Genomic DNA, 12,893 nt, shown 5'->3' on the forward strand with positions numbered 1-12,893 from the left:
GCAAAAACACATAGTAAAAAATTTTTTTGGTATATTAGCAGGAAGCCGGCGAAAGAATCGGTTGGACCACTAGATGACCGAGGAGTAAAAGGGGCGATCAGGGAAGACAAAGCCGTAGCGGAGAGATTAAATTAATTCTTTGCTTCGGTCTTCACCGAGGAAGATTTAGGTGGGATACTGGTGCCGGAAATGGTATTCGAAGCTGACAAGTCGGAGAAACTTAATGAATTCTCTGTAAACCTGGAGGATGTAATGGGGGCAGTTCTACAAACTGAAGAGTAGCAAATCTCCTGGACCGGATGGTATTCATCCCAGAGTACTGATAGAACTGAAAAATGAGCTTGCGGAGCTATTGTTAGTAATATGTAATTTATCCTTAAAGTCGAGCGTGGTACCGGAAGTTTGGAGGGGGTGGCTAATGTAACGCCTATTTTTTAAAAAAGGTTCCAGAGGAGATCCGGGAAATTATAGACCGGTGAGTCTGACGTCAGTGCCGGGCTAAATGGTAGAGACTATTATAAAGAACAAAATTACAGAGCATATTCAAAAGCATGGATTAATGAAACAAAAGTCAACATGGATTTAGTGAAGGGAAATCTTGCCTCACCAATCTACTACATTTCTTTGAAGGGGTGAACAAACATGTGGATAAAGGTGAGCCAGTTGATATTGTGTATCTAAATTTTCAGAAGGCATTTGACAAAGTACCTCATGAAAGACTCCAGAGGAAATTGGAGAGTCATGGGATAGGAGGCAGTGTTCTATTGTGGATTGAAAACTGGTTAAAAGATAGAAAACAGAGAGTAGGGTTAAATGGTCAGTATTCTCAATGGAGAAGGGTAGTCAGTGGGGTTCCCCAGGGGTCTGTGCTGGGACCGCTGTTTTTTAACATATTTATAAATGACCTAGAGATGGGAGTAACTAGTGAGGTAATTAAATTTGCTGATGACACAAAGTTGGTCAAAGTCGTTAAATCGTGGGAGGATTGTGAAAAATTACAAGAGGACCTTACAAGACTGGGAGACTGGGCGTCTAAATGACAGATGACGTTTAATGTGAGCAAGTGCAAAGTGATGCATGTGGGGAAAGAGGAACCTGAATTATAGCTACACATGCAAGTTTCCACGTTAAGAGTCACAGACCAAGAAAGGGATCTAGGTGTCGTCGTTGATACGTTGAAACCTTCTGTTCGTGTGTTGTTGCGGCTAAGAAAGCAGATAGAATGTTAGGTATTATTAGGAAAGGAATGGAAAACAAAAATGAGGATGTTATGCACCTCGAATATTGTGTTCAATTCTGGTCGCCGCATCTCCACTATATCTTTTTTGAGATGCGGCGACCAGAATTGAAGTGGAATTAGAAAAGGTGCAGAGAAGGGCGACGGAAATGATAAAGGGGATAGGACGACTTCCCTATGAGGAAAGGCTAAAGTGACTAGGGCTCTTCAGCTTGAAGAAAAGGCAGCTGAGGGGAGATATGATAGAGGTCTATAAAATAATGAGTGGAGTTGAACGGGTAGATGTGAAGTGTTTGTTTACGCTTTCCAAAAATACTAGGACTGGGGGGCATGCGATGAAGCTACAATGTAGTAAATTTAAAACAAATCGGAGAAAATTTTTCTTCACTCAATGTGTAATTAAACTCTGGAATTCGTTGCCAGAGAATGTGGTAAACGCGGTTAGCTTAGTGGAGTATAAAAAGGGTTTGGACGGCTTCCTAAAGGAAAAGTCCATAGTATTTCTGGGATAAGCAGTATAAAATGTTTTGTACTTTTTTGGGATCTTGCCAGGTATTTGTGACCTGCATGGACCACTGTTGGAAACAGGATGCTGGGCTTGATGGACCTTTGGTCTTTCCCAGTATGGCAATACTTATGTACTTATATTTATCTCAGACCTTTATGACTAACTGATTTTCTGTTACTGCTTAGGATTTCCCAAGAAGGGGGTATATAAAGATTTTAAACAAATTATATGTATGTATTTATTTATTTTTAAAAAATTCCTAGTCCATTCTCTTAGCAAAGAGTATGTAACTCAGCAACCTGTGAAAGCAACCATGCTTTTATTTTTTTAAAAGCTTGATCATTTTTCCCACCATATTTCACATATCGGTCTGTACTAAAATTTCACCTCCTACCCTGAAGTAAAAATCCATTGTTAAAATCTGTAATTATTTAACACAAGTTTTTTAGCACTTTTTTTTTCCCTTTTTGACATAGGAAGTAATAGATAATTTGTGCATTAAACCACCATTTACATCACTGCATTTTTTATTTTCTGTGCTGAAATCTGCAATTACCATATATACTTGACACTAAGCTGAGACTTTTGGGCCCAAAAAGGGCAAAAATTGAGATCTCGGCTTATAGTCTAATCAGATGAAATTTCTTTGCTCCCCCCCCCCCCCCCCTGCAGTGACCGGTACTTCTATCTCACTCTCTCCCCCCCCCCCCCCCCCCCATGATGATCGACATTTCTTACCGCTCCCTCCTGGCGGCTACTGCTGACACAGAAATGAAAGCAAGCTGGTGGAGCCTTGAGCATCTGTGTATGCTCTAGGCCCTATACCGGCTCAGCTTACTTTTATTTGTGTGTCAGCGGCAGCAGCAGAGACCAGGAGAGAACAGTAAGAAATGCTGGTCATCGCAGACAAGGAGGGTTGGAATACAAGAGAGAAGTGTCGGTCACCCACATATATAAGAAAGTGCCTAGATTTACATGTTGGGCTGCGTTGATGTTATGTAAAGAAAAAGTTAATACAAACAAACCAAAAAAAAAAGTGTCGGTCACCCAGGAAGGGGGTAGGAGAGGGAGAGAAATGGCGGTCACTGTGAGCAGACGGGGAGGGGGAAAGGGCAAAAATACTGCACAACAATGGGGAAGGGGAAATGGTGAAATGCAGGATACCCACAGGGGAGGAAAGAATATACTTAAATATAACTCCTCCTCCCCCCCCCCCATCTTATACTGAAGTAATGTTTTTGCCCCTTTTTCGGGGGAAAACTTAACTTGGCTTATACTTGGATATGCTTATATTCGAGTATGTACAGTACATTGAAAGTCATTTTTCACTTGGCAAAACATATAATAATTCATATTGCTGAATGGTTAGTAAATCTGCCCCTTAATCCAAAGCCCCAACCCCAGACTGACTATAGAATTTTGAGGTATGCATGGACTAACTCATGGATGTTTTAATTATGATGATTAAAAAAAAGTGGTAGGAGACCAATAAAGTAGAATATACACTACTCAGGAATCTATATGTCAAATTTTATTCTATAATCTAATCAATAAAAAAGTTGAAAATGCCCAACAAGGGACTGTGTTTCAGCGTAAAAAGCTTGTGTTGGGGCTCGTCAACTGCATAAAACACATACAAAAACAAACATAGAAACAACTTTAAACATATTTTTTTAAAATTATATACGTAAGTAGAATGCTTTTGATTATAAACATGTAAAACCAATGCTTAATCCAGAGGTTCCCAAACTGTGCCGTGGCACCCTGGTACGCCGCAGCGAATTCTCAGGGGTACCACGGTGCATTGCTCCTTACTTTCCCCTCCTGCTGGTCTGGCCATCTGCCGCTTCCTGCTTCTTCCCCTACCGCCGCTGCAGTACTTGCAGCTTATGTTTTCAGGCCGTCCACGATTCACACAGGCACTACAGGGAGAATTCCCTCTGCTGCGACCAGCCCTTACAACAGGACGTTGAATCAGAGAGGGCCGGACGCGGCAGACTGGGAAGGCCCCAGAGGTGTTTGTGTGAATCGCGGACGGCCCAAAAATATAAGCTGCAAGCACTGCAGTGGCGGCGGGGGAAGGAGAAGGAAGCGGCAGCGATCTTGGACCTGCAGGAAGGGAAGCTAGCGAGCGATACTGGATTTAGGGAAGGCAGAGGTGTGCTGGTGTAAGAGAAGGGGGCTGCAGGGAGGCAGAGGTATGCTGGTGTGAGAGGAGGGGGCTGCAGGGAGGCAGAGGTGTACTGGTGTGAGAGGAGGGGGTTGCAGGGAAAGGGAGATCCATGTGACCGGGGGTGTCCTGTGGAGACCTATGTGGGTGGGGGGGGGGGGGTGCCACGAACCAAAAAGTTTGGGAACCCCTGGCTTAATCAAAAAGCTTAGAATAATAACAAATATACAACTTTAATGTATAAATCAATAAACACAATATTAAAAATGAAAGTAAAATTCATATCTTTGAGCTAAGATAATTTATATATTTTATAAAAGGGTAATTTATACAACCTGTGATAATCCAATTCAGTGATTCCAAAACAGATATCCCTCAAAAAGTCATCAGACTGAGAAAACAAACTGTTGAAACATATTGACTGAACATTTGACACCTTAAAGATTTCTGAGTAGTGTATCATCTCCTTTATTGATTGCCTACCGCTTTTTTTTCTTCTCTTGTTTTCTGCAGAGGATTTTCTCTTGTTTTTTGTTGCCGTTTTAATTGTTAACCACTTAGTAATGTGATGATAGGCAGTTTATAAATACAATGAAATGAAAGAGAAATGTATCTATTGAGATGAGCTTGCCAAGTGTTGTTGCCTAGATTCTTTGGAGCTTCCTGGCCAGCATGATTTGCATGGAAAAAAAAATTGAATCAGATCTGCGTTCAGGGATCTGACTTTAGTGAAGTAGTTCTCAGATGTCCTCAGCAGGTACGAATATAATACCACATTGGTACATTCTGTAGCTAGATGGGGAAATGAGAAAAGGTAACTTGTGAAAAGTGGTGTGGTCATTCTCCATACACTTCCTGTCCCTTTGTATCTCATTCTCATCTGGAGTAATTTGGGTGGCTATCCTTCAATCACATACTAATTGGATTTTGAAGAAATGAGTTCCACAACCTGTCAAGTACTTTTTTGTTTTGTTTTGTTTTTTTCAAAAATGGGTTGGTAACAGAAACCATAAGATGTGTGAAATTTATGTTAAAGGGTGTTCATTGTGAGGAAATTTCTTACATTGGATAGAATTCTTGAACTTTCACTTATCTAGAAAACTGCTTTTATACGTAATGGGTTTTGAAACTCACCTCTTCAACTGCTATTCTAATAAACATTCAAAGAAAATTTGTATTCTTACTAAACATTCAAAGAAAATTTGTATTCATGTTTGGCATTTTATTTTTTTTAGTTCACATTTGCAAAAATATGGTTGCTTTATGCTCAGTTTGAAATAAGACAGAAGAACCTCTTAGCTGCCCGGAAAGCTCTGGTAAGTAACATGAAATAAGAACAGCTAGTCTTATTTCATCCAAAACCAGAAATATAGAAATTAACAACAAATAAAGAATTGTCTGCTCAACCATACCAACTACTATCCTTTACTATCCCTTCCTCTCCCTTTGAGTGTGGAGGAGTAGCCTAGTGGTTAGTGCAGTGGACTTTGATCCTGGGGAACTGAGTTCGATTCCCACTGCAGCTCCTTGTGACTCTGGGCAAATCACTTAACCCTCCATTGCCCCTGGTACAAAATAAGTACCTGAATATATGTAAACCGCTTTGAATTTAGTTGCAAAAACCTCAGAAAGGCGGTATATCAAGTCCCTTAGGGATCCTCTGTGCTTCTCCCATGCTTTCTTGAATTCAAATACGGTTCTTATCTCCACCGTTTACATTGGAAAGCTGTTCATAGATCCATCATCCTCTCCGTAAAGAAATATTTCCTTAGATTGTTTCTGAGTCTGCCCCTTTTCACCTACATCCTTTGAACTCTTGTTCCAGAGCTTCCTTGCAGGTGAAAAAGGCCCAACAAACTTCTGAAGTATTTTGTGGGGTCACCGTCTCTAAATGAGTTAGTTTTCCACATACCATGACAATAATGAACCTCATTCCTAAGACACAGTATATGTGAAGTATGATCGCGGTCTCTCAAATTTACTGCTAACACTTGATATAGTATTTGCATTATGCCAAAGAGACCTTCCTTCTAGAGTTCATATGTATAGGCAATTTGTCCAGGTGCACTTGGAAATTCTTTTTAACAAGGCCTATGTGAACCGGATCTATGAGATATAATATTTCTGTACTCTTCCGCCACATTGTCTTGGTCTCAGACTGCTTTCTTGACACTAGAAGATCTCTTTTTTTTCTCTCTACATGATTCACTGAGTAGTCACTTGGGACTCACACCTGTATAATGAATGCTGTTCTGGTTTTTTTTTTTTTTTCTTTCACCACTATGTCCAGTTTTCTGGCGTTCAGCTTTTTATCTATCGGAATGGGGATGTCCCAGGTGATCATAACCTCTTCATTCTCCATGATTCTCTTAGGGTTGTGATCCCAATGCTTTTCCGCCACAGTGTTGTTGTGTTTGCAAAGTTTACAACGGGTGAGTTGTGCCACCTTGTTGTGCCTTTCTGTATAGACATTTTCTGCTCTCAGAACATCACAGCCAGCTACAAGATGAGTGACCATTTCTAGCTCATTGTTACAGAATCTACAGGTATCTGTGGCACTATTTTTTTCTGTGCTTGCTGTAAAAGCCATCTCATCTATAATCTATTGTCTTGGGCTGCAACTATCCTTAGATTACTTCTGTGTGGAGTTCTGGAAACCCTTAGCTGGATTCCCTACTTGGGGTTTCTGTATTTAAGCTGATGCCCTTTGTTTAATTTAGTAGCGAGCAGGGACAAATGACATAAAAGTGAAAAGCTGTGTGAGATAATAGCTTACTTTAAGAAACAAAATTGGGGGTCAGTAGCTATGTAGACACTGTAACTGATTTTATGTAGCATCACCCCAACGTTAAAGACAGCAGCAATGTGGTGTGTGGAGTTAAAGCTTCATTTAGCCAGTGGGCCAGTTTAATTGGTGGCAGATCTGTTCAGAAACTCAAATGCCTTATGGTTAACATGGACTAAGTTGGTTCATGCCTGCAAACTGCTAACTTTTTTTTGTTTGTTTCACCCACTAGGGTACATCTATAGGTAAATGTCCAAAAAACAAACTCTTCAAAGGTTATGTTGAGCTGGAGCTGCAACTACGAGAGTTTGATCGGTGCAGGAAGCTCTATGAGAAATTCCTGGAGTTTACACCAGAGAATTGCACATCATGGATTAAATTTTCAGAGCTGGAAACTATCCTTGGGGACACTGAGAGAGCTCGAGCAGTGTACGAGCTGGCCATTAGTCAGCCCCGCTTAGACATGCCGGAGGTAAGGAAGAGAGCTGAAGGGGCTATTCAGTGACCCTAAAGAAAAATCTGGCATTCTTTTTCCTAATTTCTTCCTAATACAGAATGTTAGAAAATATAGTTAGGCCATGTCAATATGGAAAGTACAGAATGTCTGATCTCAGTAGAGAAAAGCATGTGTCTGAGTATCAGCAAATAATTTCTGGGCAGATGAGAAGAGAGAATTGAGCTAGAAACTGAGAAGGAAAGTGGTTCCCATATGGGGTCACAGAAACAAGACTGTGAACTGTACCCTACCCAGTAGTGGCAGTCAGCATATGTCCCATGAGTAAATGAATTTTCACATGTTCTGCCTCTCCTGTGTGTGCTTCCTGCTAGACTAGAAACCTATGTAGAGTAGTGTGGTCTGTGAGTGCACGCCAAAACAGTCCTGGACTTGCCACCAGTACTGCTGTCTTCATATTTTGGGTAACTGGTGGGGTCAGAAGGCAGAAGAAAGAGGGGAGGAGAGGGATGTGGAGGTGTGCTATTTTGTTTTCATTGTTGTTTGGATTCAAGTGAATCTTTAAATATTAAGGTGGAATCATATTGGATAAAAGTTTGGTAAGTACACAAGTTGGGTGTTCAGTGCTATGTTAAGGGACATATGCCAAGGTAAGATGAGCCTGGTGGTTTTTATTTACTTGTATTTACTAATAACACGAGTAGATGTGTTTCAAATTGAAAGAAAATATAGTTATTTAATAGAATATAAGTAAAAATAACAGCAAAACAATACTGCACTAAAATATAACAATATAGCAGTACAAATCAGTATAGAAAATAGACTTTAATATTAGATATAAAAACAAAAGAAAATTAACACTAAATTGTCTCCCCCCTCTCCCCCCCCCCCCTAATATATTGTTCTGACTTAAAGTACATCAACTTGTCATGTTTTCAGAAGTTCCTGCAACAGGGGTATATAAATGTAACAATATTGGTACAATATCAGTTGATCAGAATGCAGCAGCAAGAATCATAGAAGGTTGCAAGCGACATGACCGTATCATACCATTTTTGCAAAAACTTCATTGGCTACCAGTACAATACAGGGCTAAATTTAAAACTCTGTCTGATCTTCAAGGCCCTGAAAAGAAATGGCCCTGAGTACCTGAAAAATAGGATGATCCTCCACACACCGCCAAGGACACTAAGATCCTCTCAAGGACTTTCACTAACCACACCCTCTCCAAAAGACATGACATGTTGTGATACCCGCAAGCGAGCCTTCTCCAGAGTAGCCCCCACACTCTGGAATACCTGCCTGAAAAGTTGCGCTTAACACAAGACTATCTGTACTTCAGGAAGCAGGTGAAAGCTTGACTCTTCAACCAGGCCTTTACTAGAAGAAGTAACTAACTCGTTAGTCTCACTCACACACACAAGGAGTACTCAGGCTGCATATACTGCAGCAGGACATGCTTATCCACTCCTACCCTTGCTGAGATAACATTTAACCATTTTTCTGACCTCGTGTGCAACTTTCTCCTACCCTTGCTGAGATAACATTTAACCATTTCTCTGACCTCATGTGCAACTTTCTTTAAATCAATCACCTTACTTTCTAACTCTTCCTACTTTCTTACCCTTCTATATATTACATCTTTGCTTTACCCTTCGCTATCACTTATAATGTTCTATTACATATTGTGCTGACATTGTAAATAGTACACCATGCCATACTTTGTATTGTTTTTGAATATTTTTACTGCTGTAGTTGTCTATTGCTCATGTTTGATCTATTCTTACTGTACACCACCTTGAGTGAATTCCTTCAAAAAGGCGGTAAATAAATCCTAATAAAAAAATTAATAAAATTAAAGCACGGTTTGAGAAAACAGCAGATGGTTCAGGAAATGACGGAAAGATAGGAGCAACTTACAAAAGATACAAAAATATGTGAAATCAACAGCCTAAAAAACAGAAAAAAAAAACCTATAAAAAGGAAGTTTATGCAGGGAGGGGGTGGAACTCTGTTGTCATGTAGAAAGCCTGGGCTAAATAGTACAGTATGATGCCAAAGCTAGATGATGTAAATAAGTCTTTATTGCTTCAGAAGTACTGCAAACGTATTGTCAAAAGGCTCGACACGGCCGTGTTTTGGCTAGAATGCCTTTGTCGGGAGCCTTAATGACAAAAGGTATTTACATACGCACAAATGTAAATATATAAATTAATGTAGCATAGTAACATAGTAGATGATGGCAGAAAAAGACCTGCACGGTCCATCCAGTCTGCCCAACAATGTAAATGTGAAAAAATATATAGGTAAAAAGATATACAAAAGCAGTACAATGATAAAATGTGAGTACATAAAGCAAAAAATATAAAACAAAAAAATGTAAATATATAAATTAATGTAAATATGATAAATATATAGGTGGAAAGATGATACAAAAGCAGTACAATGATAAAATGCGAGTTCATAAAGCAAGAAATAATTATAAAACAATCAAATAATATGAGCAAAGATCGGATAGTTTATGAAGAGACTAAATTTAAATATCAATACATAAATATGAACATATGTAAATATATGCATAAATTGTATAAGAAAACATTGAAACAGGTGGATGTGTATAATAAAATAAACATCAGTGTGAGACTATAAAAACATATATATTATTTGCACTTAGAACACCATCATATTTTATGGTTGTATGCGACAGTAACTATTCAGTAGTGATTTTCAAATCATCAAAGTTTAGTGTGTTCACAGCTTGTTGATTAAATCTATGTTGTTGTCCTGTGTTCCACTCATGATTGAACACATTCCCCCCCCCCCCCCCCCCCCCCCCCCCCCCCCCCCAATATTCATCGGCGGCGGTGTTTGCTGCCTACCACCGGTTGTATTCCGGATATTCAATGCCAGGCCCTGTCCAGATTTGGGGATTGAATATGTAGTGGTTTTTTTTTTGTTTTGTTTGTTTGTTTGTTTATGTGCTGGCCAACACATACCGTATTTTTCGGACCATAAGACGCACCGGACCATAAGACGCACCTAGGTTTTAGAGGAGGGAAATAGGAAAAAAAAATTTTCCTTTTTCCCTCTAAAACCTAGGTGCTCCGGTGCGTCTTGTCCGAGTTTTGGATCGTCGTCCCCTACTTACGCGATGCCATGTTTCCTGGTGGTCTAGTGACGTCGGGGCAGGAAAGAGCCCCCTCTTTCTTGCCCATCGCGCTGCTCTCCGTGCTCCTGACTGCTTCCTGACGGTCTCGGCGAGATTCAAAATGGCTGCCGAGAATCTCGGCTGCCATTTTGAATATCGCCGAGACCGTCAGGAAGCAGTCAGGAGCACGGAGAGCAGCGCGATGGGCAGGAAAGAGGGGGCTCTTTCCTGCCCCGACGTCACTAGACCACCAGGGAACATGGCATCGCGTAAGTAGGGGACAGCGATCCAAAACTCGCTACCTTCGGACTATAAGACGCACCCCCCATTTTCCTCCTAAATTTTGGGGGGAAAAAGTGCGTCTTATAGTCCGAAAAATACGGTATATGTTAAGTCAGTACTGAGCCCCTCACCTCATAAGCCAAACCATTTAGATACAACTGCTATTTATGTGACCCTATTTAAGCAGTTTACTTATACAGTGAGGGCTGATTATCGGCACTTAACCCAGCTCTGCCCCTGGAACACCCACAAGTACTAGTCGCTTTTGAATTTGGTGCTAACCGGTCATTTTCAGCAGTAATTTAACTGGTTGGTGGCTGATTCCGGCTGGTTAAATTATTTTGTATTTTGCTTGAATTGTTTGCAGTTAAGAGCTTTTATAAGATCTGTTGGCAGATTCAGCCCACGCTACCTGTCCAGAGTCCTTTCAGCAATCAGACTTAACAACCAGAACACGTTTTAACCTTCCAGGTGCTATGGAAATCCTATATTGATTTTGAAATTGAACAAGAGGAATATGAGAAAACAAGAACACTCTACCGGAGACTGCTTCAGCGGACACAGCACGTAAAGGTAACTGTGCATATACTGAAAGATATGTTTATGTTTCTATTGCATTGTACATAAGAACGTAAGAATAGCCATACTGATCAGACCAAATGGTCCATCTAGCCCAGTATCCTGCTTCCAGCAGTGGCCAATTCAGGTCACAAGTGCTTGGCAGAAACCCAAATATCGTTTATTCATTTTACTATACCATCTCAAATTGTAGTTACAAAACAGAAATAGTTTACATATTGATATAAAAATAGTAATAAAAACATAAAAGAACTCCATCAAATTGATAGGAAAGCAAACTAAAACAGCCATTCATTAAAAGATAAAACACCAATTTTGCTAAACAGCCATTCATGACAACAACATAACTAACATATAAATTTTACTGCATAGTCAGTTCTAACTAGTATTACCATTTTATCACAGGACAAGCAGTGGCTTTCCCCATGTCTATCTCAATAACAGACTATGGACTTTTCCTGCAGGAATTTGTCTAAACCTTGTTTTAAACCCAGATATGCTAACCGCTGTTACCTTAATCTCTGGCACTGAGTTCCAGATCTTAACTATTCTTTCCTCCTATTTGTTTTAAAAGTATTTCCATGTACCATAATTTCATTAAGTATCCCTAGTCTTTGTACTTTTTGAAAGAGTGAAAAATCGATTCACTTTTATCCGTTCTACACCACTCAGGATATTGTAGACCTCAATCATATCCCCACTCAGCCATCTCTTTTCCAAGGTGAAGAGCCCTAATGAGTTTTCTATTAGTGTGGCAAAGTTTATCGTTTTCTTGTAATCAGCTAAACATTAGATAATTGAGTGTGTAATTAAATCAGATAAAATTGTTTCTAGTTATATACTAGGCTATAGTAATATAGCAAAAATACTTACCTGTAGCAGGTATTCTTCAAGGTCAGTCAGTCTCACAGTTGGGTGACATCATCCACATTGCCCAATGAGAAACACTTTCACAGCTTTAAGAGCACTCGCCAGCATCCCCACTGTGCATATGCAACTGCCTTCCTGGTAAGAACATGGGACCAGAAGTACAGTATGTGATAATGACTGACCTGCTGTCCTCAGAGATTACCTGCTACAAATAAGTATTTTCACTTTCTCTGAGGTCAAGCAGACCATGTGGGAATCCCTAGCTACCAGGCTTACTGAAAACAACAGCAGTAGGACAATTGGAACTCGCAACGACGAGTTCAGAATACTAATCTTCCTTGAAACTCAGCCTCCCACCGGTAAGTTGTCCAGCTATTCTCTGGAGCCAGTCAAAAACTTGTCCCCTGTTTTGACTGGGGAGCTGGCTGGGCCTTAGGCACACGCTGTTGACGAGAACAAGCACACTGGATCTGGGCTTGCTGAAGAGGGCGAGAATGAATGTACCTACACCTCCGAGTGTAATAGGGACCTCTCTTTGACTTGCCGAAAAACCTCCTGGATGAGGAGGGTGCAGAAGGTGTCCAGCGGGAGAGAGTATCAGTGGTATCAGTATGCGTTTTGATGAGGTCGGCGACCTCCTCCACCTTCTCTGTGGCATCTGCGAATCTCTGCTGGACCTCAGGATCCAGAGATGCGCAGCCATGAGGGTCTGATCATAGCTATACTTTGGGTAGACATCCTGGATGCCACATCAAAAGTATCGTAAGTGCCCCTAGCCAGAAACTTACAACAAGCCTTCTGCTGCTTGTCCAGCTGGCAAAGAGATTCGGCCTGCTCTGGTGGGAGAGATTCTGCCAAAT

At 40.5% G+C, this 12,893-nt stretch overlaps 1 protein-coding gene across 1 annotated transcript in view; it reads left to right on the forward strand.

Annotated features, from left to right (window-relative positions):
- The window catches only part of CRNKL1 (crooked neck pre-mRNA splicing factor 1), a 62,098-nt gene that overhangs the window by 36,052 nt on the left and 13,153 nt on the right, over window positions 1–12,893 (forward strand). Inside the window, exons 10-12 of the mRNA XM_030196228.1 lie at window positions 5,151–5,231; window positions 6,933–7,172; window positions 11,056–11,157. Of these exons, the coding sequence (XP_030052088.1) occupies window positions 5,151–5,231; window positions 6,933–7,172; window positions 11,056–11,157 (423 nt within the window). The remainder of the gene's footprint in view (window positions 1–5,150; window positions 5,232–6,932; window positions 7,173–11,055; window positions 11,158–12,893) is intronic.

Source organism: Microcaecilia unicolor, chromosome 3, assembly GCF_901765095.1.
Source record: "Microcaecilia unicolor chromosome 3, aMicUni1.1, whole genome shotgun sequence".
Taxonomy (NCBI): Eukaryota; Metazoa; Chordata; class Amphibia; order Gymnophiona; family Siphonopidae; genus Microcaecilia; species Microcaecilia unicolor.